This window comes from Gossypium raimondii, chromosome 1 (assembly GCF_025698545.1).
Source record: "Gossypium raimondii isolate GPD5lz chromosome 1, ASM2569854v1, whole genome shotgun sequence".
NCBI lineage: Eukaryota > Viridiplantae > Streptophyta > Magnoliopsida > Malvales > Malvaceae > Gossypium > Gossypium raimondii.
The window spans coordinates 44841932-44869216 of NC_068565.1; the positions used below are offsets into that span (position 1 = coordinate 44841932).

General features: G+C 34.2%; 1 protein-coding gene across 1 annotated transcript; it reads right to left on the reverse strand.

Moving 5' to 3' along the window:
* Nucleotides 1-3354: 3354 nt before the first annotated feature.
* LOC105785998 (uncharacterized) lies at nucleotides 3355-25565 on the reverse strand. Its single transcript, XM_012612219.2, has 39 exons — nucleotides 25391-25565; nucleotides 24758-24834; nucleotides 24349-24448; nucleotides 23994-24101; nucleotides 23747-23863; nucleotides 23474-23624; nucleotides 22503-22750; nucleotides 22136-22324; nucleotides 20974-21050; nucleotides 20734-20851; nucleotides 20134-20217; nucleotides 14864-14959; nucleotides 14651-14752; nucleotides 14437-14505; nucleotides 13846-13941; nucleotides 13664-13771; nucleotides 13407-13520; nucleotides 13185-13268; nucleotides 12720-12848; nucleotides 11922-12120; nucleotides 11675-11818; nucleotides 11076-11119; nucleotides 10802-10885; nucleotides 10652-10720; nucleotides 10474-10550; nucleotides 8434-8503; nucleotides 8046-8195; nucleotides 7712-7777; nucleotides 7366-7510; nucleotides 7200-7264; nucleotides 7024-7089; nucleotides 6257-6350; nucleotides 5814-5850; nucleotides 5635-5692; nucleotides 5348-5458; nucleotides 5016-5083; nucleotides 4404-4470; nucleotides 4248-4316; nucleotides 3355-3646 (listed from the first exon to the last, which is right to left on the reverse strand). The coding sequence occupies exons 1-39, from the start codon at nucleotides 25430-25432 to the stop codon at nucleotides 3602-3604; spliced, it is 3837 nt and encodes a 1278-aa protein (XP_012467673.1). The 5' UTR covers nucleotides 25433-25565; the 3' UTR covers nucleotides 3355-3601.
* Between the last annotated feature and the right edge of the window lie 1720 nt (nucleotides 25566-27285).

Consider the following 27285-nt stretch of genomic DNA (forward strand, 5'->3'; position numbering starts at 1 on the left):
CCACATGACAAGGTAAAGAGATAGACGATACAACAAAAAGATAAATGATAGGGCCAAGATGACAGAATTTGTTGATCCTTCTTTTATTGTGCGTAAATTTCAAATATATGTTTCACATTACAAGCTTGTTTATGTAAGCATGCACAGGTTTGCAAGGAATATTATTGTTGGGGTTTTGCAGCAACACAAGTAGAGAACATGACAGAGAATAAGGCATCAAGAAGCTTGATATAATTTATTTGCTCACAAGCATGCAACAAGAAATGAAAAACTGATTTTCATTATCATTAACAAAGCAATACATGACTTTTATAGACAATCTTCTCTATCAAGTACAACTACTCAGCATAGTAAGTTGTAATACATTGCTTATACACTAAAACAAGCCAACCAAACAGGTCATCCAGCTACCTAAACACATCAAGTTGTTATCAAGCTTGTTCATTTTCAATCAAATTAAGTTACATTGCAACTAAAACAAAAAAAATAAGTTATTGCAGCATGGCATGCATACAAGCTATATGTACTTAACAAAATCATCATAGCAGCATGGTTGGCCACTTTTAATACTCCTCATTGGCTTCCATGCTACAAATACCAATCATTCATCTTCTTTTTTTTAAAGCTTGATAGTTTCAAGATGCTTTGTTTTAAGTTGACCTTGCTCAAGTAATTTATCTTCAACCTTGGCCTCATTCTCAACCAAATCTGACTTGTACACATGACATCCCAGTCTTTTGTGCCAAAGATTTGTTCTTCAAATGGAGTCTTCTCCTCTTTCACAGCCTTGGTCGGCAACTTGCCTTCAAACGCATCTTGCCTTGTTCCCTTGTTCATTAGTCTTGTTTCTTCTTGCACATACTCCCTCATGTTGTGGAGTGTCTTCATGCACATACTCCAACAACTTCTCATTTAGCTTATCTCAAGCTTGTTTGAGAGTCTCACAGGGGTGAGATGCTGCTGCCTTATCTTGGAACTCCTCCTTATTCAGCTTATCCCAAACTTGTTTAGGAGTCTCACAAGGGTGAGCTACTGCTGCCTTAACAAGTAGCCCTTAAAGATGTTAGGCTTTGGCAACTTCTGTCTTTCTTAACAAGCAGAAGAAGCAAAATCAATGACCCTTAAAGATTTAGTCTCATGATACCATTTATTGGGGTTTTGCAACAACAAAAGCAGAGAACAAAGCAACAAGAAGCTTGATATAATTTACTTCTCAACAAACGTGTAGCAAGGAATGAAAAACTGATTTTCATTACCATTAACATTGTATGTACATTAAAACAAACCAACCAAACAAGTTATTCAGCTACCTAAATATATCAAGCTGTCATCAAGCTTATTTATTTTCAACCAAACAGAAAATATGTTATTGCAACATGCACAATTGTTACATCATGCATACAAGCTATAAACAAAAATAGTTATTAAAGAATAATAGTTTTAAAGCTATATTCATAGTAGCATGGTTGACCGCTTTTCAACAATTACTTTTAAATATTTATGCATTCTACGTTGAAACAAAGTTATTTTCTTTTCATTCTTCATTCTTAATTTTATAGTTGATTTCTTTTTCACATTTCACATTTCATTGACTTTTCCTTGATTTCATTTAATGATTGATGTATAAAAAATCATTAGACCATTTTCATGAGTTAAAAAACACTTTTTCTTAAAGAATAATAATATCTATTAAAAATAGTTATATTTTGAAACAATAATTAAAAATAAGAATAAAATAATTTTAAGTAAATAATTATGCAATTTTGAAACAATAGCTAGGAAACTACAAAAGTACTTGGAAAGAGTGATAGGGAAGTGGGCAATTCTTTGGCATCCAACTCGAAGCAATAAACAAAATCAAACTTAGAGAAATTGTTTATACAGTTCGGTTTCTCTACGCCTGTGGAGCCTAACTAAGCAAGGAACATCCGCTCTCTTTAACAATTACAACAACTGAATCTAACCTATCACACATCCCGTGACGGTTCTCCTTACTTTTGAACCTTGAAGATCGATAATCTTATCACTAAATTCACCACTATGAACTTAACAAGTAAAATCACAACATAAATGGTTTTACTATCAAATTGCACTAAGGGTGAGCGTTCGATCGAATCAAGTGAAAAATTTTCAAGTTAATCGAGTTGACGAGTCTTATTTTATTATCCTAACTCGATTTGAAAAAAATTGAATCAAATCGAGTGAAATAAAAGTCAAGTCAAGTGAAATCGTTCGAGTTAAATTTAAAAATTAAACATGCAAATAAAAACCTTGTTACAATATAACTAATTTCTTGTTAAAAGCACATAAATGAAACCATATATATTTGAAAACTATTTCAAAGAAAAATAGGGAAAAAAACATGCTTTAATATGATAAACTTGAATAACTAATTTAGTTATTTAGGTCTCCAAAATTATTATTTTAAATTTTTTAAAATTTAAAATTTTATATATTATTTGTATTTTAAAAAATATAAATTTTAATATTTTATAAATATTTTAAATTTTTGAAAATAATTTTGAATTTTTTTTTGTAATTTTTATTGAGAGAGACCAATTTGTTCATTTTCAAAATTGACAAGGACTAAATAGATATTTACATCAATATTGTAAATTCATATAAATTATCTTCATATATTTTATACCTTTCAATAAATTATCAACATGAAAACTATCTTCATATAATTTATACCCTTCAACAAATTGACAACTCAAACATGAAAACTACCTTCAAACAGAATGAAATGCTAAGGAAGTGGGCATTTCCCTGATACTCAATTACCAATTTCATATTTTTCAACAAATTTTAAGAGATATGTATTAGAATAAATAAAAAGGAAAAAAGAAAGTAACTTGGATCTTTCCATCTAATATCACTACTTAAACCCAGCAAACGAACTAAACTAGACGATTCCCTCAAACTAAATTGTTGCGGATAACTTTTGATTAATCTGATCTATGTTCCCCATGCATAGGAGTTCCATCTATGTTTCTGTGCAGTTTCTCATAAAAGATTGATATTTCTCCTTATTTGATAATATATATATATATATAGTATATTTTCTTTTTATCGCTGAATTGGTGCATAAGTCGAGCCATACCAAACTCAGCCAAAATCTTAGCTCCCACTGCCGGACACCTGGAAAAAAGGGAATCTTAAAGGAAACAGTCGGAAATATTTTCTATAAACCAAAACGTGTTATGTATCTTCATCAAGACCCATATATAATTTGTTATAATATGTAAAGGCCTGTATTAGTGAGATACTCTATTTTCATACGTTATCAAATTATAAAAATGAATAACGCCAGATATTATTTCAAACGAATCTGAGCATGGAGCGATTCAGAGATGATCAAGAAGACATTTTTTCCCTAATTGCAAAAGCTTGATATATGTATTTATAATAACACCATCACAACTCTCTGACCCAGAAAAGAAAAAAAAAAGTTATCCATTAAGATATTAACCTTACAGAACTAATTATGTGGTGTGTGTGTGTGTATATATATATTATCATTGCATACAGGAACTTTTTTAACCAACTTGCAGAAATGAGAGCTGCTCTCTGGTAACACTACCAATCAATTCAAGTGTATCTAAGCAATATTTCTTGCGGGAGGACCCATCAAACTCAGCACCACCTGCAAATTAAACGATATATAATATCAATGGCCAATATGTACACTATTTACTACGAATACAGTTGTGTTGCTAAAGCAGAAGCAGCAGCAGCAGATAAACAGCGGAATGCAACACACCAACAATGTCCAGTCATTGCTTTTATTTTATGAAAATTTCATTTGCAAGTCTGACGGCAACCACATTATATAGTAAGGTGTGTCAGAAGCTTACCTTTGGTTTCTAGGTTGCTCATTGATTAGCATTTTGGTTGTTATTTTTATAACTTACAAAAGAAAACATCTTCTCAAGATTTAAATTTTAAAAACTTGACTCATGGATAATAAAAATGCATTTGTTTTACTTATGCATGGTACAATTATTGTCAGCGTAGGACTTTAGTCATGTTTGATTTCATACTATCTGCTTTCACTTATAACAACTTTTAATAGGAAAAAAAGCAAAAAGAAAATAAGTAACAAGGGTAACAACCCTTGTTAACAATCAAACACAGCCTGGGCATGAAAACCAATTAGAAATAAATGGATTGACAAAGCCAGCAAAGAATAATAAAGTCGAAGAAGATTGTGAGCGAGTCAATTAAGAAGCCTCCGGTTAACTTACTGGTAAAAACACAAGCCCATGCAAGAAGCCAACAAGAACCAATGCCAAGTACATCTGAAAGTAATAAACCTGCAAAAAAGAAAGGAACTTGTTTATATGTATTCCCTTAATCAAGGAAAAAAATAAAAATAATTGAATGATAGCAGGGAATGGTACCACAAAAAGTTCTGATCTTGAGAAGAAAAGCACAATCACTCCTACAAGCTTCGTGAGGGTGATTCCACTGTCAAAAGAAGTCAAAATGAAAATAATCAATTACTCTTTTTCAGCCAGCAAGCTCCAACTAGCAGGTCGTCTTTACCAAGCACTATAATGGGTGTAGGAGAGGAGAACTAAAAGTTATCCAACTAATAGCTTGAAATGAACAATTGGACAAAAAATAACAATAGGAATGAAAAAAAGCTCTAAATGGTGAAATAGAGAAGATTTTCAGATATCTCTAACTCCTATTCCTGGTATGTTTGGGAAAGAAGTTTCAATATGCGAAGTTACTTCCCTCCACACCACCGCCCTCCAAAATCCCAGCCTTCCCCAGATCCCCAAGAAATAAAAACAAATAGATAAATAAAAGGAAGAAAGACTTGTAAAGATAAATTAAGATAGTGCCTAAGATGTTCATAAAAGATAAAATTCACTAAAAATAGTTCCTAAAAGAACAGTTAAATCGATGAATTATCCTTTATTTAGCTTGTCTACGGTGTTTATCTAGTCTTCCAACTGCTATCATTGATACCACACCAAAACTGGGACAATGGAAGAACAATAAACCTGAATACAGATGCTCCAATGGTACTAAGAGCCTTCTTCATTCTTTGATCCCTATCCCCATTACTGACCTGTTTAAGAGAAGCGTAGAATTCTGAAATTAATAATGGTTAATATAATAATTTCCTTACTGCAGCTGCATGTTCCAGGAGAACTAGAGTTCAAGTGGAGGTTAAATGTAACAATTAGGCAATGTATACATTTCTTCTTTTTACCACAAAGAAATCTACAGAAACCATAAGGGAAAAAAAATTCCCACAGCCATTATGATACAAGTAATGCAGTTCCATTACCTACTCATCCCAGACTACACTGAGTAAAGGTTTGATACTAACCAAGAAAGCATTTGCTATATGAACACAGAATTCAACAGCAATCCCGATTGACATGATAAGGTTCACAACTGAGACTGCATTGAGCTGAATACCCAGAATTGCCATAACACCCTGCAAAATTGGAGAGAAAGTAAGTTTCTTTCTTTAAGGGGGAAAAAAAAACATAATTAGGAAAAAGGACACCAAAAGTTACCGAAACTTTATTATATTTTTAATACAAAATGGGAGGAGAAAGAAAAAGGCTAAAAAGCGACACAGTATTGTAAATTTCAAGGCAGAAGATATACCATGAGATCTACAACAATCATCACCAACACCAGTACAATGATGGTAGAAATCCACAAACTGCATTTAGAAAACCAAAGAGTAACATACTAAAGTTAGAGAAATCCAAAACAAATGGGCAAAAAGAGATTTAAGGAAACAGATAAATAGGCTAAAAAGGGACCAGAGAAAGAATTTGAACCTGGATGTGATAACCAGACAGACAATAAAAATAGCACCTGTAATTTAAGATACTCTGTCAATTTTCACATAGAGATTCATTCAGAGAACACATGAAGCATACATGTCTACACACACACAACCTCTTCAGGAAACAGAATAAGAAATAAAAGAACAATGAACAAAAGAAATGGTGAACATAGCAGCAAAAGCTAAAGAACAGAGCATCTCATAAAATGAGAAAAAAAAATCAGATCTCTTTCAAGAATGATGATGTGAAAGATGATACAAACTCCATAAGTTAAACAGTTGCTAAAAATACCAATACTTAGTAATCACATCCGAAAAGGTGAAAATGAATTTTACAAAATATAGATGCCATGAGAGAGAGCAGAAACCAGGTCTTTGAAATACAATGTGGTTGATGGATGCAAAATAATCAATACAGCATAATGGAAAACCTACCTAGCGCAATAGCAATATTTGTCAAAGCAATCGTCCAAATATCAAGATATTGCTCAAAGAAAATATAGAAGACTGAATAGGGAAAGATTTGCATCTGCACCAGAGTAACATCAGCAGAAAAGTGATCTGGTGTTAGGAAAAATATTATTGCAATACAAAAACAAGTGATGTGAAAATGTCAAACACAAAACCAGCAGCACGAGGAAGATATTTGTAGAAAAAGAACTGTGATCATATCATTAAATTAGTGGGTTCTTTCTCCCCCTAAACGGTCTCCTTTCATTAAACATGTTCCCCTTAAAAGCCTGTTAATCAAGTTATTGTATTTCAATAACATATCAAATCTGAAGTCAAACTATGCACTCAAGTGGCATTAACACATAGAAGACAGAACCACCAGTAAGAATGGTTCACACTCCAAATAAAGAAACTTAACCAAAACAAATACATTATAAGAAATTAATTTGATTAACTGCCTTAAAGTATGTCATGGCGGTCAACATGAAAGACCAAGAAATATTCATGGCTTCATAATGAAGATCATAAAATGTGCTAAAACCATCTCTATAGCAGGTCAGCATAAGCAACAGAGAGAGTGATGAGCCAAACACAAAAATGGAAAAGTGTTCTAGCCACTAACATTTCCCTGCTTGTTCCATGAAAAGAAAAGCAAACTTGCATCCAACCTCTTGACATGAGAACTTTAAAGCTTATCTAGGATCAAGGAAGCCAAAGTAAACTATTAATAGAGCATGATTAATTAAAACCTTCAATGAATCAGAAATTCTTGAGCTGAACTCCCTTGCAGCTCGCAACGCATTGACATAGTCACCCTGACAAAAATGACAAGATCAAAGCAAAGTGGTATAATTAACTTAAGTTGTATTAGAAATACTCAAAATTCATACTGAGATCAATCAGTCAACTAAATACATAGGCTTACTTGTCCGTTAAGTGGTGTGTGATAAGTACGAAACTCTGATGCTTTTATTACACCACTCTCATAACCTGTAAAGATGTTTACAGAAAAGCAAGATAGGCCTCTTATTATCTCATAAGAGCAAGAAAACAATGTTTAATACGCATAGGAAAATTTCCAATCTACAAACCACTCAAATCCACACTGCTAGTGTAGGCCCCATGACCACCTTTGGCACAATCAGCAGATGGGAGAGCATTAAGGAACCAAGGAAGCTTCTCTCTGAATTGCTCTGTAGATGGGCGATCATTAACCAAATCTGAATGGCGGAAGCACTGGAACCAACTAAAAGAATGTTAGTGCTCGCAATCCTTTTAGTTTGATACTAGGAATAAACCTTGAACCTTAATAACAACTCAAATGTACATACAATGCATACAATATATATATATTTATTTCTGTAAAACATTTCTAATTTATATGGTACTCCTAACTCCACAGACACACACAAGGAAGAGAGAGAACAGGGACAAAACCGTTGTACAGTCTTTGCAGACTCCGCCTAAGCCACAAGAACCTCCATCTGGTGAACAGCAAGGTGGCTGGAAAGAGTATTTTATACTTTAGTAATCCATTGATAATCATCTAAATAGCTCAACAAGCTGGAAAAAATACATCAACATCATGCTATGCAAGCAGGATATTACTGTTTAACAATTAAACAGAAAATTGCATTTCACACACATTTAGATCTCAGCATAAGAGGGAATAAGAAAAAAAATGCTGAGCTTGAGTTAAAAACTTAATATCGATAAAAAATCCATTTAGCTAACATGAAGGAATCTAGCATGTAGCATATGAAGTACTAACTTGATCATCTGGTGGACAGTAAGATCCATTTGTAAACTTCCGACAACAACCAAATGCCTCAGGTGATAACCATACAAGAAAATCATCAAGCCATGAAGCAGCTGGCTTAGCAATATAGCTTGATTCAGAAACCAATGATGCTCTTGATATCTGGCCAAATGATAAATTGTATTGTTTCAGATAGGGTGTCAGAGAGACAGACAGATAAAATAAGGTGTCAACCAACTCCAAGAAAGGCTCATGCAACTTTCAGACTCCATAATTTGGCAACTTTCGAGCAGTGCAATATTCAGCATAATGCCACATGCATAGACAAGAAAACATGCATCCCAGAGTGCTTTGATGTTAGCATTATACATTATAATGAAAGCTACTATAAATTCATTACCTCATTCAAAAGAGAGTTAGAATCACACCGGTTGATGGAGCATAACTTGTTTGTATCTCTTGATTCCAAGCTGAGTGGAAAAGCTCATTAGATCAAACCACCGTATGGATTGAGAATAAAACCAATAATACAGATGCGTTTACAAAAAGGATTTTGGCATAAAGCTTTAGAAGAACATTATAATTAAGCTTGGATATTGGCAGTAAACTTTACTCCGCTAACTCCGTGAACACATTACCCATTAAATAACTAAATTACCAATACCTCTCACAGAACACCATCCATTTTCATTTTGGTGTAATAAATTTTTCTGTATTTTTTAAAATATATATCCAAAATATAAAACAATTAACAAAATCTATATTACAACTATAAACTGTAATTAACTAAAACTTGCAATCCCATGAAAGAAATCATTCTGTTAATTATCCAAAAGGCAACTATAAACTTGTTTGTATCTCTTGATTCCAAGCTGAGTGGAAAAGCTCATTAGATCAAACCACAGTATGGATTGAGAATAAAACCAATAATACAGATGCGTTTACGAAAAGGATTTTGGCATAAAGCTTTAGAAGAACATTATAATTAAGCTTGGATATTTACAATAAACTTATTCCCCTAACTCCGTGAACACATTACCCATTAAATAACTAAATTACCAACACTTTCTCACAGAACATCATCCATTTTCATTTTGGTCTTATTACAAGTGAATTTTTCTGTATTTGTTAAATATATATCCAAAATATAAAACAATTAACAAAACTTATATTACAACTATAAACTGTAAACTAAAATTTGCAATCCCATGAAAGAAACCATTCTTGTAATTATCCAAAAGGCAATGATGACTGAAATTTGAAGTTTCAGCATTTTAGCTGCAAACTACAACCTGTAAGGGATAAAGAATTGATCCTGAACTACACAATTACCCTTTCTTCAGCATAGCTTTACTTACCCAAAAGATAAAAATTTGATCAATCATGTCTTTCCTAGATAGTTCTATTGCTTAGGGCATGTGTGTCCGGTCCATGGTTGACCTTCATATATCTAACGCCAGGTTCAAGGCTTCTGAATAAAGACAGTCAGAAGGCAGCAACAAGATCTAAGAGAAATCCACCTGCTTCCTTTAGAGCTTATAGAGAGAAACTGAAAATTTTTTGAGGTAGAGAAACATTCAACCTCATGCATCAGGCTTGGACTCCACTATCACCCATGTTTCTAGACTTTCCTGACCAAAGAACTCAAAAGCTTTTCCGATAGGAATACTTTCACCCTCACTAGCAGGATACTAAAATAAAAGTTGAGTTCAATGAGACAGTAGCACACAGCCAGCAAGCAAATCCTGACCTAATAATTTGACACTTGAACTCCTAGAAATCTAAACCTAATCCTCATAGAAAAGTATCCATTTCTAATGCCCCATAAACGAATACAGAGTTGAACAAATTCTGCCAAAACCCCACTAGCAGAAGGAAGAATGAAACTGGAATATCTCTCATCTACCTTTCTTGCTTCTCTAATGAAATTGATAGTTAAAAGATCATCTTTCATACCCAAAAGTAGTCTTTCTCTTATGTATGTATGTTAGGATCAAACTCAGATAATTCACCCCAAGCAATAACAGTTTCTTCATCATGAAGAAGTCAAGCTCTCTTCCAATGATATCTCAAGTTAGTGCTCCATGTGAAAGAGGAGAACAAGTCTTATCACACAGCCCAAATGAAAGTGTATTTGCATGCATAGAAGTGTCTGTCTAAACTCTAAAGTACACTAGTTTTTGAGTATCAACTGCATTACGTGAACAATAACAAAGCTTATGTCTGAGATGTCTGAGCAAGGTTAAATCATGTATGCTGATATCATGCACATCATTTAGGTAATGGTAATGGTATTCTTCAATCTCATGGACACTGCTATTGCATGGTGACATTCACCAGTTTGAAAACAACATACAGTACTTACTGAAGATTAGGTAGAGGGGGAAAGCAAGTATCAAACTGGAAAAAAAAAGACTTGACATAATATACAAATCGATACCTGTAGTTGTAATCCTTAACAACAAAATATAACGGTGGTCCAATTCTGAGATATTCTGAGATATTGGTGAAGTATCCCTAACACAAATATATGTTGGCCAGTAAGAAAGAAGGATTGACAAGAAGAAAGATACAACACACCAGCATGAAAAGGAAATATCAAACCAGATGGATCAAACCTGAAGATAGGAGTCCCGAGGAAGAACAATTTGTTGCTCCAAACCCGAGTCAATCCTTGTGGAGAGCGCCTAAAACACAAGTACACAACTATTTATATGATGAAAAATCAATTAGGGGGAAATAGTTGACACAAAATGCAAATAACTTACAATGCTTGCCAAAGCAAAAGCAACAAAGACGGCAACTACCACCACTTTGACACCCCGAAGTCCAAGAAAGGGGGCATGTATTTCCTACAGTATCAAAGGGTTTCAGGAGTTAACACGAAAGCATATAATAGGCCATATAGCATTGCTGTGACAGTTCATTAAGAAATTCGCTTGCTATAAATTCATCAACACAACACAATGAACCCAACTTTCAACCAATGGATATAACAATGCCTTGGATATAATTCAGAGCTAGTAACTTTGAATATCTTACTTGCATATATCTTGTCAAAAGTCCAGATCCTCTTGAGTTCATGCCTAAATTCATCAAAATGGTTGGTCAGTATAAATGCTGGATTACAATGTAGAAGAATGTCCACATAAAAATTTAAGGTGTGCTTGGTTGAGTGGAAAGTGAAAGGATTGAAAGAGGAGGGGGAAAGTGGAAAGAAAATAAATTTTGAGTCTGCTTAGTAGAAAGGAAAAGTGGGAGGAAAGAACATAAGAAAGATGACCATTTTTCATCCTAATGCATAAAAACAAATCATTATAGATTGGAACGATAAGAAGAGAGAAAATGAGAAAGATTGAAGTTAAGTGTACATTTTACAAGATTATGCATTTTTTAGAATCTTCATTTTCTTTCCTCCAAATTTTCAACTCAAGCAATGAATGGAAATAAATTTTTTTCTTTCCATTTTCCGTTCTTTCCTTCCAAGCACAATGATGGAAAGAAAAATATAATTTCTTTCTACTTTTCTTTTCCTTCAAATTTTCATCTTTTCAATTTTCCTTCCACCCTACCAGGCAAAGCCTTAGAGCTGTACTAGACATTCAAAGCAAACAATACATAATGAATTCATAAACAACAACCTTCATCAGATTCTTCAGCAGATGATGGAATTTTTATGCACGGAAAACAGTCAATCCTGTTATCTTCAGCCCTCAGACAGTCGAAAACTATCAGTGAAACAAAAGCAGCAACTTGTAGAAGGAAGTCCAGCAAAACAGCCAAAGCTAACAAAAGAAAAAAAAAAACAGAGTCAGAGAGATTAAGGCCAAATAAGGAGTTGATAATTTAAAGTTACAAGATAATGAATGTAAGCACAAGTTATTAGACCTGCAAGCAGGGAAAAGACACGGCATGCTGGCATAGGAGTGAAACCTCCAACTGCAAATGCAAGAATCTCAGACAAACTAGCTAAGGTTATGGATGGACCGACTTCAACCAGGGCATTACTGATTCGTTCCTCTAAAGGTAACTCCAATGGTTGGCGTTTTACAGCATGAACCAGTATACACATGTTATCCACTCCAACCTAATTAAAATAAACAGAACGAGAAGTTAAAAAGAAATATATCAAAGAATTTATAAACTAAAAGCACATAATAATCACTGCCAAACCCTAAAAAGGACGTAAAAAGATAAGTTTCAGAATAAAAAATCATATAGAATGTCTAAAGGGATGTATAAGTTCACATTTAAAGAAAGTGGGCAGCATATTAGAGACCAAAATATAAAAACTAGGGACAGATATCTATGACAAAGTGTATTTATAGTCTGTTTTCTATGGTGCATTAGAATGGACACATGTCTGCCCCCTCAATTACAACCACAAATTGAGAATAAAGCCATCATAAGAATACAAGTTTCAGTTTCAGAATAAATAAACAGTGAGTATTGACTGATGGAATAAACTGTTCTATGCATGCATATGAATGGAAAACTTTGCTTTAAATTAGTAAAACCCAAATGTAAAAAACTCAGCAGGTGTAAAGTCTAAAAGACTTGTTAACAGGGAGAAGGAGAATAGGGATCAACTCGGGACTACTTGTTATTATCATCTAGGAAGCACATTATCTCATAGAAATAACTAAAACAAGAATGCCATTTAAAACAATCTGATTGAAAACTTACAGCCAAAACCAAAAAAGGTATCACTTCCATTATGATCAATGTTGACTTGACCCCGAAAGCACTGAAAAACCCAACGGATCCAAGAACAGAGAGCATGACAAGAACAACTCCTGAAAGACCAAGCGAGACCTGCAAAACAGTAAATGAATGGTAAGCTACAGAAACTTATTATTTCTCCAAGGACAAGAAAATTTATTCAATTTCAACAGAAAATAGCTTATGACAAGAATCTATGTCACATGGACATAATATACACAAGAAATATACAAAGGCATGCATGAGGAAATTTCTGTCTCTATTGATGACTGTACCCATGATGAGTAAAAGAACCCAGGAATACCACAACATTAGGCACTAGGTGATCAAAGAGACATATAGTAGACATGGAAAGTGCTAACAAACCAAACAGTTTTTAGTGTGCATCAAATTAAATATAAGGAAATAGTTAAAAACTTAGAAAAATACCTTGGATGAGATATAGAAAGTAGATAGACGAGATGCATCTCCCAATGTGATAGATATGTAAGCAAACATCACAAGATAGCTTACCTGAAATGAAATTAAATTAGGAGGAAAGGGAATACGAAACAAACAAATATTTGACAAGTACAAAAACAGATACAGAAATAACTAGAATCATTTTGGAAAAGTTGACTGCCGAGAAAAGAAAAAGTTCCAGTAACTTACCGCAATTGTTATAATATCAGCGGTGCTCTCCCTTTTCAGTTCTTCCTCAATTGAGCTTTCAGATGAAAATGAAAGAGAAAGATTTCTAGACTGAACTAAAGGTAGCAGCTCCTCCTGTCATGTCCATACAACCATCCATCCAAGAGTAAGTAAGACATTTTCCCTCTGACTGCACAATTATAGCAGCTCCTCTTGATAATCAATACACTAGATTATCCACATGCAAGAGAATGTAAGAAACAAATGAACAGTTGCACCTTTGCTAACTTAATAAAAGCTTTTTCCCAAGCCACTGCCTTCCCATTCCCATTGCCTGCTTCATCAATTGCATTATTAACTGGGTAGGTCACAACAAATGCAGAAGCCTGAAATTGAAATGAAAGAATATTAAAGAATAAGTATGCACTCAGAAAGGCAAGACAGGATAAAAAGCAATTACCTCGGAATAATTGATCCCAGAAAACCCCCCTAATGCAGTGCTAGGATCAAGTGGAGCCTCGAATGCACTCAAACAAGTGTCTGAAGAAGTGTAATGCTGAAAGAGGGGAACAAAGGAGACAAAATCAAAGACATCATAAACATCCTAGTGAGAATCATCATAAATATAATGCTAACAGTAACAAGCATAGGTGTTCCTAACTTCGAAGAAAAGTAACTATGATAAATAACATACAACAGATATTTCACAGGTGTGGCTGGTTATGGTGGGCCTCAAATGTTCATCTATGAGCCAAATGAAAAGCCTTCATAATCATGACATGAGCTTTGTCATTTTAAACTGAGCAATCAATCCCTATTCCTGCCTCAACCTTAAGGCAAAAGCCTCAAACCAATTGACATCATAAAACAGAAGTAACATCGGAGTAAACTTAAATCTGACAGGAAAAAGAAAGAAGGATGGATTCAATAGAATAGCATGCCAACAGGGAAACATCTGATTTCTTCCATGATTATCCAGAGACGACAAATACAAGTACAAATGCACATGCCCACCTACACATACAAATACATAGAGATAAAAAATAATTACCTGAAAACAATACTCAGCATGTGTAACTCCTCCATAGTTATCAAAGTTTTCCCGATCCATCTTGAAATACTAGTGGAAAGAGGTCAAGTAACAAAAACAAAGATGATTATGCTTTAGTAAAGCTAAGAGGTAACTCGAATTCTTTTTACTTAATTTCAAAAAGCACTATAGATATCTTGAACCCTGAGACTCGCAAATACAAATGCAAGAAAACCTGTAGAACACTCTGAGTAGCACAATCTTGGCCAAGAGGCTTCAAGCAAATATCGATTAGAGACACTTTCAAACCAGAATAGTTTGCACGAATTCCATCAACCTGTCAATTTTCAACAAGAACAGACAAATAAGATGATGCAAACGGAAAACAAAACATGTGATGTCTCACTTATATCAGTGGCTCAGAAAAGTAGCAATAAGTGCATTGTACCTTCTCTTGAATTTCAAAAAGCAATTGGATGTTATCATCTGAAATAATACTCGGTGGCTTCCCATGTGTTTTATCAGGCAAAGTGGCTAATATAAGCTGGATAAAAAAATTTAAGTTTCAGAAAAATGTCATTGCTTTGATATAAATTTAGATGTGTCAAATTACAATTTCCTAAATAAGGAATATTGTGTGTGCATTAACTAGGATTCTATAAATATTTCAATGATTGTTATCCCTAACTTTAAGGCTGTTTTTAGGGTCAACATTTCTAGAATTAGTCTGTTTCCTAGTATAGAGTTTCCTAAGTTAGGTTTACTGTGTGTATATATATCAGTGAGATTTCTTATGAATAAAATTAAGCCTGATTTTAGCATGGTATCAGAGCCTTTTTTAGCTCAATTTTTGAGATTTTTTTTATTCTTTGTCTGGCAACTTCTTCTCATTCCCGATCAACCCTCAAGCCTGTAGAATTTGTTCAAAAGAAACATGGCTGAAACTGTCAAAACCAGCAACATTAGGGATATCTCAGAAGTCTCTGTGAACAACTCAAACCTAACAAGTGAGTTGCGAACATCCAAGCAAACCTCAAAGTTAAATGGGAAGAATTACAGAAGTGGTCTCAACTGGTTCGCACGTTCTTGAAGGGAAGAGGAAAGCTGAGTCACCTACTCGGAACTGGACCTAAAGAAGGAGATCCTAAGTTTGATGCTTGGGATGAACAAGACTATGGTAATGTCTTGATTATGGAACTCTATGATGCCAGAAATCAGTGATACATGCATGTTTCTTAGCACAGCCAAAGAAATATGGGAAGCTGTGAAGCAAACTTATTCTAAAGTTCGAGATGCTGCCCAAATTTATGAAATCAAGACTAAGATTTCATCTACCAAGTAAGGAAGTCAGTCAATCACGGAATATTCAAATCTGTTCCAAAGCTTATGGCAAGAGATGGATCACTACCAATGCATTCAAATGAAGTGCAGTGAAGATGCAGCACTCCTGAAAAGGTTCGTTGAGAAGGATCGAATTTATGATTTTCTTGCTGGATTAAATGTTGAGTTTGATGCAATAAGAGTTTAAATACTTGGAAAAGAGGATCTAACATCACTAAATGAGACAATTGCGATTGTTCCTGCTGAGGAAGGAAAAAGAGGAGTTATGATTGAGAATATTCAAGTGGATAGTTCAGCCTTGGTTACAAAAGCTGTAAATGAGAGGAGATTTGGCCTGGAGCAGCCAACTAGCGAAGATAGTAGGCAGACAAAACTTACAAGGCCCATTAACAAGGATTCCTTATAGTGCACCTACTACAAAAAACCCCGTCACACTAAAGAAAGATTCTGGAAACTCCATAGGAAGCCATAGACAACGAATAAAAATCTTTCAAAAAAAAGTGGACAACCAAAGGGACAAGGGCAAGCACATACAACAAGACAGTTGGCTGGAAAAGGGAATTCTCAAAAAATCATTTGTTGAGTTCAATAAAGAAGAAATTGAGAAGTTGAAGAATCTGCTGGGATCATTGGAAAAATCTTCTTCAACAGGTACTTGTAGTTTGGCTTTTTCAGGTACATCTTCTCAAGATTCTAAAGTCTCAGATATACCTACCAAAAGTTCTTGGGTCATTGACTCAGGAGCTACAGACCACATGACCCATTCCTCACAAAAATTTGTTTCATATACACGTGCTTGGTGGTTTGTATCCTTTATTGATGATTGTACCGTGTGTCTTGGATATTCTTTTTAAAACAGAAATCTGATGTAAGGTCCGTCTTTCCAACCTTTTACAATATGATCAAAACACAATTTGGTGCTGAAATAAAAAGGTTTAGGTCAGACAATGCCAAGGACTATTTCAATCAATTTCTCTCACCATATTTCCAAGAAAGAGACATTATACATGAGTCATCTTGCATTAACACACTCTAACAAAATGGTGTTGCCGAAAGAAAAAATGGTCACATTTTAGCTATTACAATAGCCTTCTTATTCAAAAAAAAAAAAACCTCTAAACAATATTGGGGGAGGCTATTTTAACTCCTACTCATATGATAAATAGATTGCCTACAAAAGTCATTAAATCTCAAAGTCCTATGCAAGTTCTAACAAAATTCTTTCCTAATTTCAATACTTCAAATAACCTTACTCCCAAAATATTTAGCTATATTGCCTTTGTACATGTACATTCTCAAAACAGGGGAAAACTTGATCCACGAGCTGTCAAATGTGTCTTTCTCAGTTATTCTTCCACTCAAAAGGGGTACAAATGCTATCATCCAGCCACAAAAAAATATTATGTATCAGCTGATGTTACTTTTGCAGAAGATAAGGACAGAGAATTCTCTCCTTGATTTTCCAGCTCCTACCCAGCCAAACACTCACACTCAGTTCTCTGCGCAGCCAAACACTCAATCCTCTGCCCAGCCAAACACTCAGTCCTTGCCTGCCAACCAGCCTGCCCAACTCGAAACTATGCAACCCGAAACAGAGCCTAATACACCCAAATCACAAGAAGGGATTCAGGACACTAGTCCTTTACTGGTTTACTCAAGGAAGAAGGCACCGGTGCAAGTTCAATCATCTTCTTCTTCTATACAACCTGCTACTATACAACCCGAGGTAATTGCTGAATCTACTTTGAATACTAATACTAAAACTAATGAAAATTCAGATCAGAGGGACTATGATTTTCCCATTGCTGTTAGAAAAGGGACTAAAGCCTGCACAAGACATCCCCTGTACTTATTCATGTCTTACAAAAAATTTTACCACAAGCACTAAGCCTTTCTTGTTAGCCTAAATTCCATCTCCATTCCCAAAACCGTATCCGAGGCATTAGATGATGAGAATTAGAAAAGTGCCATGAAGGTTGAAATGGAAGCCCTTAAAAAAAATAAGACATGGGACTTGGTGAAATTACCGAGAGGAAAGAAACCAGTGGGATGTCGATGGGTGTTCACAGTGAAATATAAGTCAGATGGTTCTTTAAAGAGGTACAAAGAAAGATTGGTTACTAAAGGGTACACTCAAATGTATGGAATAGACTATCTTGAGACATTTGCTCCTATTGCAAAGATGATCACTGTGAGAGTGTTGTTGTCACTAGCTGCCAATCGAGGCTGGAAACAACAGCAATTTGACATCAGAAACGCCTTTTTACATGGTGATCTTGAGGAGGAAGTCTATATGGATGTTCCACCAGGATTCGGTCCAAATACAAGACAGGTAGTTTGCAGACTAAAAAAGGTTTTGTACGGACTAAAACAGTCCCCGAAAACTTGGTTTGGAAGGTTTACCAAAGTAATGCTCAAGTTGAGGCATAAACAGAGCCAAGGAGATCACACTCTGTTTGTAAAGCACTCATATTCAGGGGGAGTGACTGCTTTATTAGTCTATGTAGATGACATTATAGTGACTGGTGATGATCTGGAAGGAATGGAGAATTTAAAAGAATTTGAAGTCAAAGAATTTGAAGTCAAAGAGCTCGGTAAGTTAAAATATTTTCTCGGTATTGAAGTGGCACATTCTCGGGAACGAATCTTCATATCTCAACAAAAATACATAATTGATTTGTTGACAGAGACACCTATAGAGGTTAACCACAAACTTGGAGATGCACTAGAAGATGCAGCAGTTGATAAAGGTTCATATCAAATACTTGTGGGGAAGCTCATCTACTTGTCACATACTAGACCGGATATTGCCTATGCAGTCGGTGTTGTAAGTCAATTCATTCACAACCCCAAAGAATCACATCTTAGAGTCGTGTATCAGATTCTACAGTACTTAAACGGCACGCCAGGCAGAGGAATTTTATTTAAGAAAGGGGAGAAGTTAACCCTTGAAGCCTATACTGATGCAGATTATGCAGGGTCTATTGTTGATAGAAGATCAACCTTGGGCTGTTGCACTTTCCTAAGAGGCAACCTTTTGACTTGGAGGAGTAAAAAACAGAATGTTGTGGCTAGATCTAATGCAGAAGCTGAATTTAGGGCGATGCCACTTGGGATTTGTGAGTTATTATGGCTGAAAATCATTTTGGAAGATTTAAAGATCAAGCAGGAAAGTCCAATGAAGTTGTATTGTGATAATAAGTCTGCTATCAATATTGCACATAATCCAATTCAACATGATCGTACGAAGCACGTTGAGGTTGACAGACATTTTATAAAAGAAAAGCTTGACAGTGGCTTAATTTGCACTCCATTTGTGTCCACTGATGGTCAACTGGCAGATATACTTACCAAAGGATTGTCTGGGAAGTTCTTTCAAAACTAGTAAGCAAGCTGAGAATGGATGATATCCACTTCCCAGCTTGAGGGGGAGTGTCAGATTACAGTTTCCTAAATAAGGAATATTGTGTGTGTATTAGCTAGGCTTCTGTAAATATTTCAATGATTGTTATCCTTAACTTTAAGGCTGTTTTTAGGGTCAACATTCCTAGAATTAGTCTGTTTCCTAGTATAGAGTTTCATAAGTTAGGCTCACTATGTATATATATATCAGTGTAATTTCTTGTGAATAAAATTAAGCCTGATTTTAACAAGATGGTGTCTCAATTCCATTAAACTGAGATATAAACAAATAGATAGACAGTGAGACAAAGATACAGAAATAGAGAATTAGTGTCAGTTAACAAGAATATATATATTTATTCTCCCACTCAATCTTCAACTTTTGGCATAGAGAATTCGATCAAGTCAAAAAGTGGAGAAAATTTTTAAGTATAGTTAGATCAACTTAAAAATTAAACTCTTGAGATATGAAATTAAACTTGAATGCTCATGCCTAACCCTTTCTGTAATGATGTTCAATCAGCAAGTAACTAAAGTGATAGCGTCTACCTCATAGCTTATATAATTGTTAGATGAAAAAATCCCTAAAATATGCATTACAATTTTATGTGTGTGGCTTTCTAGGTTCCTCCACTCAGATGTCCTTTTTCAATTTGACATTTAGTCAGGCATATTAAGGCACCTTGTAGCCAAACAGACTAAGATGACGTTTAAGCTTAACTATATAACTTTTGTCACCTATAATTTCCAATTCAAACTTTCTAAAAGAATCTTAAGATAAAGTCTACAAAGGAAAAGAGCTCAAGGAAGGCAAGAAATAGTTTCTCTTCTCTTTTATACAGGATGTAAAGGCAAATTAATTGTTGAAAGCATTTATTCCTTCCATTATTTCAGGAAGGAAGGGGGTAGATGGATAGGGATTGAATATGGAAAAACAAATCATATCATAAATGAAGAAAAACAAATGAAAAGAACCTGTTCAATTCTGTAGAAGGGCGCAAGGTGACTGTCAAAAAACTGTTTCTCTTCCGCTGCCTTACTTCCATGGCCTACCCACAACTATATGATAACATCTGTCAAGGCTTGATAGTATGTAGAAGAGCAATGGTATAAAGCAAACAGAAAGTATGATCACACACAATACATGTCCTCACAGCTTATCCAAGGGGCAGTCAGGTACCAAAAAGATACTTTAAGTTCAAACAGCTTCTCATCCAAATATTTAGGAATGGAAAAAATATATGGCAAAACAATTTACGCTTTCACCTGTTTTAGAATCGATACAAGAAATTGAGCAGACAAATGAAAAGTGTCCACAATGGGCTTAAAGCAGGAGACTTACAAAAGCACAAGGAATCAAAAGAAGAAAGATCTAATTACAGCAAAGAAACTATTTCTAGTAAAATTGAAAAAGATCTGTTTCCTGACAAATGTTGTCACAACATTGTAACAGTCCCAACCCCCACCCACCCGAACTGGTGGACTAGAAAAAGAGAAAGGCACAAGAATAAGATTAGAACTAAGGCATTGATGATAACTCACAATAGTTTCTAGGATAAAGATGAAATATCATACCTTCTCTGGCCTTGTCTCCACTTCGATACGTATGAGACCAAAACATAGCACAATAACAACTGCCAATGATAAACACAGTACAAGAGTAGGATTTCTAGCAACCCATTTTCCATAACTCCTGGACACCGCAAAACCAAACATTTAGCACATGCTATATATTTAATTATCTAGATATATGAGTATGCACGTGCATATTCTGCGTTTGCATGTGAGACAAAATCTAATTATGCACATGTTCACCTGTAAAAGCTTGACATATATCCTTGAATAAAGGAAAGTTGTGCCCCATTTTTCAATTGCTCAGTCACCCCACGTCCCTGATTTCCAGATAAAGAGGCACATATTACATCTAAACCTCAAAGTCTACCCAGTTCTTGTTAAGAGGACATATAACAAGCTGAATAATAAAAGAGGAAAAAAGAAAAACCCTAAAAATCATTTTGAATAAAATGAAAAGCAACATTATACTGCTAAACCAATATAATTGCATTAACAAAGCAAAGTTTCAGCAGCCTACTAGGACATCTTATGAAAAATCCAGTATTTCAATAATCATCATGATTCAACAATGGAGATCATTTCCTCAATGCATACCAAATGCTCAGTTGGAGTCTTGGACAACAAAATATTAACAGATCAGAGACAAAATCAAGAGTAACTGAACAAAGTTATGAGTTTTATGCTACCAAAATCTCAGAGTTTAACATGAGTACTGAACGTTGAAGTAGCAGGAGAGTGATAACATATAATCCCAAAAGATACTAATAAAGTCTGCAAACAGACGATACACATCCCCAGCACTTAATAAAACAAAACATATAATCCCAAGGATTTAGGCAACCAGACGCAAGTTCTTAGGAACTGGTTCCTGGAAATAAGATAATTGTTAAGTTCAAAATGAAGCCCTTGACTACTTTAACTGATGCCAAATGCCAATAATATAGAATAGTAATATTAGACGGTAATAAAGCTAAGTTGCAAAAAGAAACACCCAAATACTGCAACATTTCTATGCAGAAAAATATCATATTGTAATCTCAAAATCCTAGATGGGAACAGATAAACAGAAGTCTACTTGTAAGTGGCAGTAACAAAGATGTTAAAATGAAAAGGAGGAAGGAGTTCAAGGGGAAAGAGGGAAGAAAAGATATAGAACATAGCTAACATATTGCTATTTTTCATCAATTAAAGATTGGCAAGAATATAAGAATACCAATTGCAGCAGACAGCAGCACAACCCGTTGGAACTCCTAAGATTCTTTTTTTTTTTTAAATTGAACGCTACTCAGGTTCAGAAAAGGTAAATTGCTCTTTAATGCAACTCCCAAACTCAAACTCACCATACTATGAGAATGTCCAAGTCAACCATGTACTGATAAGGGAAGTAATAATCATCATTTACCTCCAAAGCAAGGTTCTCATCATATTGCATGTTAGACAAATTTGCTTCATCTTCATCTGTTGACTTCAGTAATGGTTCCCTGTCGGATGCAAGTATCCTTTCTCTTTGCCGATGAAACAGTGCCCACCCGAAAAGTCCCAAAACCAATATGATATATGCTATAGCTAATGCAAAGTCAATACATCTTACCTGCAAGTGACAGTCAATATCATTATATATACAGAACATATGTCAATAAAACTTTTCACAAATGGAAATTAACTGATTCAGCCATTAGGTTTAAGTGTTATGCAGTATGCACTAACGTCGTTAAGTCATTTAAACTAAAACATAATAACTTTATCTAAAGGAAAGCCATCAATTAGACCTTAATAGGTCCAATAGTTATTGAGCAGTGATCTTTTTTCGATGGTGAAGGAGGTTCAGAATTGGAGCATTGAGGTGATGAAGGACAATCGCCACAAGAGCAGCCAAGAGAGGTGTCACCACATGAATACGTAGAAACGTTCATCAGCTCCATTCCAGATAAATCAGGAACAGTAGACTTGAAATCAATAGCATAAGGTGAACCAGGAAACCCAAGAGGAGCTTTCTGACCAATAAAATCAAACCACTCTGGAAAGAATCAACATATTAATAAAATACTATTGCAGAACAGCTAAAAGTCATAAGCAGGTGATGAAAATAAGCTACAAAGGATTCGGCTGGACCACACATAATATAGAAGGAAGTATCTTCAATTATAGTTTTAACTAGTTTCATTAACAAGAAAAATGCACATTGCTTCCCAGCAGCCAAATTCTTTGATGTGACAAGAACCGTGAGTTTTATGGGTTTAAGCAGGTCGCTAAAAGAAGATAAGTCAACCTCCATTGACTTAGTGATGTAATCCAACAAACTGTTCATTCTTTGGTAAAGACTATATATTCCAACTCTATCTGTATGCTTAAGTTCTGTCCATCATGAAGACATTGACATAACTGCAGGAAATGAATGAGACCAACCCATCATTTATTATCTTTCACTGCAAACTTTGCAGAAAAAATAAAGACAAAGACCCAAGAGGAAATCCATAAAGTTCAGCTTTTTCAGGAAGGATTTCCTCCAAGCAATCAAGAGATAATACCATTTTATTTTGAACTTCCTCCATGCTGCTTAATTCACTCTACAGAAAAATCACTTTTGTTTTCTATGCCAAGACTGTTGATTCAGAAAAGCAAAGATGCTTAAATCAAATTTTAAATGTATAAATAATACTCAGCTAATGAGTGTCAGATGATACTTGGCAAACTGTTTTGGCAATATAAATTTTCAGCCATGCACTTAACTTAAATTCACCTTTAAAGTTTGTTGCCCCAGCTCCTATGAACTCAATGGCTCGTGTATTCATGGTCCCGAACTTTACCTCCTTACAAGAGTCATAAAGCCCTTCTCCAAAAGCATCAGATACAAAAAAGTCGATGCCATCCACTGTCAAGTTGCCATTAATCTGACAAATTAATAAAACAATGGGAATCAGTTAACCAACGTTAGACATATAAAGTGGTAAACAAGAGGTATGTTAAATCAAAAGCAAGGAATGGCCTTTGCTCATTATAAGCCTGTCCTAACCTCTGAAACAGAAGTCACATTGATGAATAGACTTTGATTTGGAGAGCATGAAAGCTCGCAGAAAAGATTTAAGAAGTTCCTCAAGCACGCTGGACAACCAACAAGGAAAGGAATGGCCTGACAAATAGCACACATAACAGGTAGTGGGAGAAAAGCAGATTAATGGATACAATACAGCAGATAAGCTACAAGCACCCCCAAAAAGAAATTATACCCTTACCCTGGGGCATCATCATAAAGGTTTTACCTGCTGAACCTGTGCCCGCAATGTGTTAAACTGATCCTCTGTGCAACAAACATTACCGCTTATTGATGGACACAAACTTTGAATTTTGGCAGAAAACAGCTCATCAGGCTGATAAAGCATGAAATAAATGTATAAGGAACATAAGAAGAGGAAGAAGAAGAAGAAGAAGAAAACAGTGTCAGAACAGCTTTGAATTTTGGCAGAAAACAGCTCATCAGGCTGATAAAGAATGAAATAAAGATATAAGAAACATAACAAATAAAACATTAAGTGTCAGAAATTATACTTGAAGGGAAAACAATCAGAGAAAACAGAGCAATAAAAATGTAAAATGAACAAGCAAGAAGTTGCTCACCTTCACAGATGGAGAACCATATGGGCAATTTAGAACTTTACCATCACTTCGTTGTCCGCAAATATCATACATTGCACAATATTCTTCAGAATGCCTCTCCCTGGCCAACAGACCACAAGTGTTTCAATTCAAACAAAAGAAAATGAGGCAGAAAATACCACGACCTTGTGACAAGAAATTAAAATTAAAATAAACAAAAAAAAGAAGGTTGCCATCAGAGATTAATCAGCTCTTAGTAATTGCAAGACCTGGATAATATTCTGGAGGAAAGGCTCAATAAACTAAACATGCAGTCCAAAAGAACTAATAAGAATTGTGCTGTAAAAAGCTGGGAATTGTACACAGCACATATTAACCAAATCGCAGATATTAAACACACATCAAGCTTTGAGACCGAAAAAAGCGTTACCCCGAAGTGAGATAAGAAACTGAAAGGCCACCAGAATCAGTCTTCTCTGCGCACAGTCCTTGCATCAATAAAATTAACTAGAAAAAAGGAACAATTTAATTAACACAAAGTGAGTATAAAGGGCTTCTAACACTGTACGAACAAGCTTCTATATCCATTTCAGCCAATTATATATAAAACTTCACAGTTTGAACAAAAAATACTAAGGTTCTAATTTTTTGAGCAAAATCTGATATTCAAAGTCAAACGCAAGTCGATAAAGTTACAGCTCCATCTTGTAAGCGTTTGGCCATCCTTCTTCCACTTCAAATCAAACAATAAACAGCTTACCAATAATTAAAAAACGAAGAAACACCATAAATAGCAATAACGGTAAGAATTGCACCATAAATAGCGGAATACCCAAATGAAGTCTCAAGTAGAAACTAAAAAGTTCCAATTCAACTACGATATAGTGAACCCATTAGCGCCTTGTAGCATAGCATTGTAATATTTAACAGCACAAAAACAATTCATTCGGAAAAACCAAGAAATCCATGGTCACGGTATCATCACAAAAAAGAAACCCTTAAATTCAATAAAAAGAGTTGAAGAAACAGCTTGCCAAAGTAGGATCAAAGAACGGGTTCTTGCCTGTAGAAGAGAAAAAGCAGCGAGAAAACTGGGAAACTTCATCCTTAACTCGACGAGAACGAAGAGTGAACAGCGTGCGGAGTTGGGTTTTAGTTAGTAGATGAAAATATAGCAAAATTTGCGTGATGACTTAAAAAGGACGAAAGCGAGGTAGGAAATTGCCATTAAACGAAGAAAAATACCTGTACATAGACACAGTCGTAATTAATACACATAATTAACAAAGGACAAATTAATGTAGAAAATGCCAAAATGGTCAACTTTTTTATTTTTATAAAAATAAAAAAATAAAACCCCATAGGAGTCTTTACTCTTTTTGCTATAAGTTGATTGCATTTTAGTTATCCTAGTTAAAGAAATAGCAAATTGGTATATATACATTATAGAAAATAACAAAATAGTCCTTCAGTTAAATTTGTACTAGTAAATATTCATTTTGGTGTTTTATATATAAATTGAAATAACAAATTTAATTTTTAACATTTACAACTTTTTCAATTCGATCTTTAATTGCTTTTTCTGAGCAAAATGGCTATCTACCTATCATTGCTAGCAACACTATTTTATTTTACATGACACGTCCGGTAAAAATTTTAAAAAAGACAATAATAAATTTAATTTCTAATGTTTTTTTTTCATTTTGTCTTAATTCTTTTTAATCAATTTGTTCATCAACCTTCAAATTTTAATGAAATTATTTTTTGGGTGAAAAGTTGAATGGACCATTAAAATTTAGTTAAATTTTGTTATTAGCACTTGTACTATGTATAAGTTGTGAATTTACCCCATATATTTTAATTTGGTCATTTTAATCTCTAGAATTTTATAATTTTAAAATTTTAGTCCTAACTAAATGGTAACTAATAAATTCATTAATTATGTTATTTTCAAAATGTGATGCGGCAAATATATTACCACATGTGTAATATCATGTCAATTTATTTTTTCATAAGTTAGTAACAGATATCAGTTAATGGATTTAATGATTGTCATTTGCATCGAGACTTAAATTCTATAATTCAAAAAATACAGTGGCTAAGAGTTATCTAGCTGGAGAACATGGACTAAATGTGCAACTTTATGCATAATATAAGACTAATAGCATAATTTAACCAAACAGATTTAACTACTATTGTTTAGTCATGACTAAAATTTCAAATTTTAAAAAGTATAAGAACTAAAATTGACTGCTTCAAAAAGCAAAATAACTAAATTTGATCAAATCAAAGACATGTACTAAATCCATAACTTATGCAAAGTACATGGCCTAATAGCATAATTTGACCTAAAAAAATTCCAACGATACTAAAATGGCATCATGTGTGACAATCCTTATGTACATCATAAAGAATAATTAAAAATTCTAAAAGTTCATAAGATTTTTAAAAAATTAACCATGTTAGCAATGAAGCACACTTGCACTACCACACGTACACAGGCTACCACAAAACATTAAAATTTCGGTAGTCCAATCAGCTTTTTCATTCAAAATAATAATAACTTGACTAAAATTTGAAGGTTGAGGGCTAAAGTAATGTTATAAGAACTTGATCGATGATCAAACTGATCAGACAATTGATTTTTAATTTAACCAATTTTTCAACTAGTTGAATAGTCGGTTTAACTATTACAAAATATATATATTTTAAATCATAAAAATTCAAAAAAGAGAAAATGTTATTAAACTTAAATAAATAATAATATAAGCATAATCCTCCATTTTATAAATTATATAAAAAATTAAATATTTAAATTAGTTGAAACAATTTTTACCTAAATTTGCACCAATTCACTCCTCCATGTTTATAGTACTGGTTGACAATTCAATCGGCCGGATACAGAATTTTTATATTTAAGTAATTTTAATATTTTTATTATTAGTTTTTTTATTAATT